Source organism: Mytilus trossulus, unplaced genomic scaffold (assembly GCF_036588685.1).
Source record: "Mytilus trossulus isolate FHL-02 unplaced genomic scaffold, PNRI_Mtr1.1.1.hap1 h1tg000070l__unscaffolded, whole genome shotgun sequence".
NCBI classification, from domain to species: Eukaryota; Metazoa; Mollusca; class Bivalvia; order Mytilida; family Mytilidae; genus Mytilus; species Mytilus trossulus.
In genome coordinates this window covers 1,166,183-1,174,252 of record NW_026963294.1, presented here as the reverse complement: position 1 = coordinate 1,174,252, position 8,070 = coordinate 1,166,183, and the positions used below count along the sequence as shown (strand labels likewise).

Genomic DNA, 8,070 nt, shown 5'->3' with positions numbered 1-8,070 from the left:
ATCAGATAGTAAAGGTTTTATTTTGTTTCCTGACAAAAAAATATTTTGTAAACATCTGATTTTAATGAGAAGTTGATGAGAACAAGTTGTGTTAACATCTTTAGTTAGATAAAATTAATTCTACAGATTTAATGTAAAACATCTTTTAAAAATAACAAATACTTGACAGAATTATATAAAGTGGGGTCTTATTTTTCTTGTCTCTTCGTACTGAATCAGAAAATATAACTCGTTTTAATGTTTCTTGAAAACAAGTTTTTTTTAAAACTTTGATCATTCTACTGAATCATTGTTAATCAGACAGATTTAATGGACAACACATATTTGACAGAATTTTATAAAGTGGGGTCTCATTTTAATTGTCTTGTCCAGCTGAGTCCATTGATATAAATATTGTTTATGTTTCTACAAAAAAGTTTTTTTTTTAACCTTACAGTTCTGATGGAAGTTCTGACATCTCACAATAAAACATGTTGTTTATTTGTTGTTTATGTAGAATATAAATCCAAGTGTGACTGGTCATTTTATTCAGTTTTGACCACTGATTCATGTGATATATATTTTGTTTATATTTATTACACAACATTGTCCAGTTTATGACACAAGTTTTGATGTCTGTTATATGTTGATATTACAGTTTGGATGGACACCATTAATGTTGGCCGCTGAGAGAGGACACCTGGAGGTAGTGATGTACCTGGTCAGTCAGGGCAGTCAATTAGAGACCAAAGGCAAGGTAATGATAGATATAATCACCTTACTCTGACCAAACACCACTTTATACAGAATCTACACAAAGTCATGTTGTTAATCAGACAGATTTAATGGACAACAAATATTTGTTAGAATTATATAAAGTGAGGTCTCATTTTATTTGTAACACAGAACTGAATCAGATAGTAAAGGTTTTATTTTGTTTCCTGATGAAACATTATTTTGTAAAAAATCTGATTTTAATGAGAAGTTGATGAGAACAAGTTGTGTTAACATCTTTAGTCAGATAATGTTAATTCTACAGATCTAATGTGAAACATCTTTTAAAAATAACAAATACTTGACAGAATTATATAAAGTGGGGTCTTATTTTTCTTGTCTCTTCATACTGAATCAGAAAATATAACTTGTTTTTATGTTTCTTGAAAAAACTTTTTTTTTTTAACCTGACAGTTCTGATGGAAGTTCTGACATCTCACAATAAAACATGTTGTTTATTTGTTGTTTATATAGAATATAAATACAAGTGTGACTGGTCATTTTATTCAGTTTTGACCACTGATTCATGTGATATATATTTTGTTTATATTTATTACACAACATTGTCCAGTTTATGACACAAGTTTTGATGTCTGTTATATGTTGATATTACAGTTTGGAAGGACACCATTAATGTGGGCGGCTGAGTACGGACACCTGGAGGTGGTGACCTACCTCGCCAGTCACGGCAGTCAGTTAGAGGCCAGAGACACCGTGGTAAGGATAGATATAATCACCTTACTCTGACCAAACAACACTTTATACAGAATCTACACAAAATCATGTTGTTAATCAGACAGGTTTAATGGACAACAAATATTTGACAGAATTATATAAAGTGGGGTCTCATTTTATTCGTAACACAGAACTGAATCAGAAAGTAAAGGTTTTATTTTGTTTCTTGACAAAAAATTATTTTGTTAACATCTGATTTTAATAAGAAGTTGATGAGAACAAGTTGTGTTAACATCTTTTAAAGTCAGATAATGTTAATTCTACAGATCTAATGTAAAACATCTTTTAAAAATAACAAATACTTGACAGAATTATATAAAGTGGGGTCTTATTTTTCTTGTCTCTTCGTACTGAATCAGAAAATATAACTTGTTTTAATGTTTCTTGAAAAAAGTTTTTTTTTTTTACTTTAATCATTCTTCTGAATCAACATAAAATTGTTAATCAGACAGATTTAATGGACCACAAATATTTAAAATTTGAATTGTTAGGTCTTATATTAAGTGGGGTTTACTGTTATTTTTTCCTCTTTTGTAGAACTGAATCAGAAAATATATATTTAGTTTATATATCTTAATCTACCATTTATCAGTTTATACACATGTATAATTGTTTATTGTTTTACCAGATGTTATATTTCTTATATTTTGATAAATTGTTTGACACCTCTCTTGATTTATTATCACACTCCATTAACATGTTTATATTTATATTGTTATAGGATGGATACACAGCTTTACATGGTGCTGCTGGGAATGGACAGATTGATGTAACAAAATGGTGTATAGATCAAGGATGCAGCCCTTGGGTGAAAACAAAACAGGTAACATTCAGTTTCAATCATATTAGACAGATACTTTATTCTCTAAAAACTAAATACCAGTCAACAGAGAAAGTAGAATTACAAATGAATATAAATACAAATACAATAGTTGAGTGTAAACAGATGCAGTACAATAATGTAAAATGTAGTCCAACTTTATGATGACATACCTTTATAATAAACAGTTAAACTAGATATGAAAAAATCAGCCTGGTGCTTTATGTTTACATGTAGGGACTATCTTTATTAACAAAAAAATGTATACATTTTAAATTCATATAAAGAACAAAAAAATCACTTGATATGATGTGAACCAAGTATTTAAAATACTGGATGGATTACCAAGTATTGACATAAGTAAAAAAACTGATAAACCACAACTCCAACAATATCAACACAAAGATAACTAAGACAGGCTTTTCAACTGTCAGAATGGTAACCAATCAAATTGTTTACTTCTGTATATACATGATAAATCTTGATAAATGCTATGATTGATGTGTGCCTTTTGTTGGCTAACACTACAAACACACCTTCCACCAATCATACACTGCCTACATACCTTCCACCATTCATACACTACAACATACCTTCCACCAATTATTACACTGCCTACATACCTTCCACCATTCATACAATACAACATACCTTCCACCGATCATACACTGCCTACATACCTTCTACCATTCATACACTAACAACATACCTTCCACCAATCATACACTGCCTACATGCCTTCCACCATTTATACACTACAACATACCTTCAACCAATCACACACTGCCTACATACCTTCCACCAATGATACACTACCAACATACCTTCCACCATTCATACACTACAACATACCTTCCACCAATCACACTCCAGCAACACACCTTATACTACAAACACAACAACTATATTTTCACATTCCAGCAACACACCTTACACTACCAAGACAACTACAATCACACTCCAGCAACACACCTTATACTACAAACACAACAACTATTTGTTCACATTCCAGCAACACTCCTTACACTACCAAGACAAATACAATCACACTCCAGCAACACACTTTATACTACAAACACAACAACTGTCTTTTCACATTCCAGCAACACACCTTACACTACTAAGACAACTACAATCACACTCCAGCAACACACCTTACACTACAAACACAGCAACTATCTTTTCACATTCCAGCAACACACCTTACACTACCAAGATAACTACAATCACACTCCAGCAACACACCTTATACTACAAACACAACAACTATCTTTTCACACTCCAGCAACACACCTTATACTACAAACACAACAACTATATTTTCACATTCCAGCAACACACCTTACACTACCAAGACAACTACAATCACACTCCAGCAACACACCTTATACTACAAACACAACAACTATTTTTTCACATTCCAGCAACACTCCTTACACTACCAAGACAACTACAACCACACTCCAGCAACACACCTTATACTACAAACACAACAACTATCTTTTCACATTCCAGCAACACTCCTTACACTACCAAGACAACTTCAATCAAACTACAGCAACACACCTTATACTACAAACACAACAACTATCTTTTCACATTCCAGCAACACTCCTTACACTACTAAGACAACTACAATCACACTCCAGCAACACACCTTATACTACAAACACAACAACTGTCTTCACATTTCAGCAACACTCCTTACACTACCAAGACAACTACAATCACACTACAGCAACACATCTTATACTACAAACACAACAACTGTCTTTACACATTCCAGCAACACTCCTTACACTACCAAGACAACTTCAATCAAACTACAGCAACACACCTTATACTACAAACACAACAACTGTCTTTTCACATTTCAGCAACACTCCTTACACTACCAAGACAACTACAATCACACTCCAGCAACACACCTTATACTACAAACACAACCACTATCTTTTCACATTCCAGCAGCACACCTTACACTATCAAGACAACTACAATAACACTCCAGCAACACACCTTATACTACAAACACAACCACTATCTTTTCACATTCCAGCAACACACCTTACACTACCAAGACAACTTCAATCAAACTACAGCAACACACCTAATACTACAACCACAACAACTATTTTTACACATTCCAGAAATACACCTTACACTACCAAGACAACTACAATCACACTCCAGCAGCACAGCTTATACTACAAACACAACAACTATCTTTTTACATTTCAGCAACATACCTTACACAACCAAGACAACTACAATCACACTCCAGCAACACACCTTATACTACAAACACAACAACTATCTTTTTACATTTCAGCAACACTCCTTACACTACCAAGACAACTTCAATCAAACTACAGCAACACACCTTATACTACAAACACAACAACTATCTTTTCACATTCCAGCAACACACCTTACACTACCAAGACAACTACAATCACACTCCAGCAACACACCTTATACTACAAACACAACAACTATCTTTTTACATTTCAGCAACATACCTTACACTACCAAGACAACTACAATCACACTCCAGCAACACACCTTATACTACAAACACAACAACTATCTTTTCACATTCCAGCAACACACCTTACACTACCAAGATAACTACAATCACACTCCAGCAACACACCTTATACTACAAACACAACAACTATCTTTTCACATTCCAGCAACACTCCTTACACTACCAAGACAACTTCAATCACACTCCAGCAACACACCTTATACTACAAACACAACAACTGTCTTTTCACATTCCAGCAACACTCCTTACACTACCAAGACAACTACAATCACACTCCAGCAACACACCTTATACTACAAACACAACAACTGTCTTTTCACAATCCAGCAACACACCTTACACTACCAAGACAACTACAATCACACTCCAGCAACACACCTTATACTACAAACACAACCACTATCTTTTCACAATCCAGCAACACACCTTACACTACCAAGACAAATATAATCACTTTCCAGCAACATACCTTATACTACAAACACAACAACTGTCTTTTCACATTCCAGCAACACTCCTTACACAACTAAGACAACTACAATCAAACTACAGCAACACACCTAATACTACAACCACAACAACTATTTGTACACATTCCAGCAATACACCTTACACTACCAAGACAACTACAATCACACTCCAGCAGCACACCTTATACTACAAACACAACAACTATCTTTTTACATTTCAGCAACATACCTTACACTACCAAGACAACTACAATCACACTCCAGCAACACACCTTATACTACAAACACAACAACTATCTTTTCACATTCCAGCAACACACCTTACACTACCAAGACAACTACAATCACACTCCAGCAACACACCTTATACTACAAACACAACAACTATCTTTTCACATTCCAGCAACACACCTTACACTACCAAGACAACTACAATCACACTCCAGCAACACACCTTATACTACAAACACAACAACTAACTTTTCACATTCCAGCAACACACCTTACACTACCGAGACAACTACAATCACACTCCAGCAACACACCTTATACTACAAACACAACAACTATATTTTCACATTCCAGCAACACACCTTACACTACCAAGACAACTACAATCACACTCCAGCAACACACCTTATACTACAAACACAACAACTATCTTTTCACACTCCAGCAACAGATCTTACACTACAAACACAACAACTATCTTTTCACATTCCAACAACACATCTTAAACCAATCATTTACTAACTACGCAACTACCATCTTATAATACCCAAGCAACACATCTAACACTTCCAACAAAACAACCATCTTATCATACTTTACCAACACACTTGACACCAAACTTACACTACCAAATCAATGTTGCCTATAGATATCACTAATAACCCGAATTTAACCTGATCGGACAAAAACGTGTTAACGCTGTTTAAATGAAATTAATCGTCATTTGATAAAGATTGACAAAAATTAAAAATCATTTTTTAATCATTTTTAATTTATTTCAATGTATATCAAATCATTTTAATGCCAGTCAAATAGCTTCGCTTGCAGTCGTCCAATTTAAATCAAGTTGGTGGTAAGTTACGTCAAACAAATAGGCCACGCCCCCGTTAAACTATTTCAAACTGGTATCAATTCGTTTTAAACCGTGTTGCGACCCGAGCCTGTATATTTCCTTTTCTCATTTTCTGTCTTACTATAGTGTACTCGTTAATTAAATATAGACACGGAAATTAAAGTAACTTACAAAAATTATTTATTTTTCACATAGTTTAAATCGATGTATCTTATAGTTTCGGTCAACAACAAATATTCCCTAGCTGCATATTGATATATGAAATAGCTTGTAATAAAAACAATGATGTGTTAAATAATAAAATTAATGAACATAATGTTGACATTTGTTGAGTCTTGCACACAACATTGTAAATGAAGGAACAGCTCAATAAATTTTTAAACTGTGTCAAATTGTAATATCGGTCGCTAACGCGAAACGGGCGTTAATTGTGGAAAAGTACACACTACGAAAATTGTGAATTGTGGTTCCGATCTGTAAAGGGATTATTGTGCTGTCATGCACCGTGACTTACAACAAGTCTTGCTATAAATGAACATATATTCTGTTTATTTGAGATCAATTTTAGTCTGCGATAACGATGGGTTGGTTGATTTAAGTTTTACGACCTTGACTTGCTCTAAGTCTACATTCTCTTACGTCTAATGCATTTAAAAAAAAACAACGTATATTTACGTTCAGGGCATATAATTTAAGTCTACCTACAAAATGAAAATTAACATCAACATTATTAAAATAAACAAGAATGGAAAAGAAACAATCATGCACTGTTGCTTTGATATATTTTTTATTAACTATATTTAAGGGGTAATGTCTAAAAAAAAACTAATTGTCGTACAAATAAAATATTTCATTTAGGTGCTTTCGTTGAAGTTCGCGTTACATATCAAAATGAATGTCATTGGTCGGAACTTTTGCAAACTTTCAATCCTGGTATTCTCATCGAGGTCCGCGTTCATTTTTCAATTCAATACACAATATTTCATCTAGGTGCTTTCGTTGAGGTTCGCGTTACATAGTAAAATGAATTTCATTGGTCGGAACATTTGAACACTTTCAATCCAGGTGTTCTCATCGAGGTCCGCGTTCGTGATTCAATTCAATACAAAATATGAAGTCCGATATGGTAAACAAAATAATTTTAAACTCTACGAAGTCCGAGTGAATAAATAGAATTTAGAAAATAAAACACTTTTACGATTCTTCAAACACAATACAAATACTATCCTTTTCGCTGATGAATAATTATTACTATGATTTGTATACTATTCAATTTGGGAACAGTATACCTTACCATATATATGTTCCTGATTTGATTTATTCCTCGAGAAAATAAATTTGATTTATTCACTTAAATCAATAATTGATCAACTTGAACTTTGAAAAAGTTACAATTATATACCTTTTCACATCCTTTAATTTGGGCAGAATCAATTTGCGCCAATTGCAGTTTTGAAAAGGTATAAATTGCGCCACTCTCTTTTATTTTGATGGTATAAATTGCGCCAATAAATGAAATGAAATTGCGCCACATTTACCTGTTAATATTTTTCACCTACATCATACCTGTACAAGTTTTACCTATATCAAGACAAGACAAATACTTTATGCAAGTATCACCACTTGTTACTTTTTAAAATATACAGCTTTTTAAAAC

The 8,070-nt window shown here is 33.4% G+C and overlaps 1 protein-coding gene across 1 annotated transcript; it reads left to right on the top strand.

The window, feature by feature from the left end:
* The first annotated feature begins 622 nt into the window (after positions 1-622).
* Positions 623-2,473, top strand: LOC134699514 (fibronectin type 3 and ankyrin repeat domains 1 protein-like). The gene is made up of 3 exons (XM_063561113.1): positions 623-736; positions 1,369-1,470; positions 2,210-2,473. Exons 1-3 carry the CDS (start codon positions 623-625, stop codon positions 2,471-2,473), a joined length of 480 nt encoding a protein of 159 aa, XP_063417183.1.
* The last annotated feature ends 5,597 nt before the right edge of the window (positions 2,474-8,070 follow it).

Bases quoted from the DNA above. Each gene is read 5' to 3' on its own strand.
- LOC134699514 (XM_063561113.1), top strand. From the start codon at position 623: ATGTTGATATTACAGTTTGGATGGACACCATTAATGTTGGCCGCTGAG. The intron at 737-1,368 runs GTAATGATAGAT...TTGATATTACAG, and splicing joins AATTAGAGACCAAAGGCAAG to TTTGGAAGGACACCATTAAT. The intron at 1,471-2,209 runs GTAAGGATAGAT...ATATTGTTATAG, and splicing joins TAGAGGCCAGAGACACCGTG to GATGGATACACAGCTTTACA.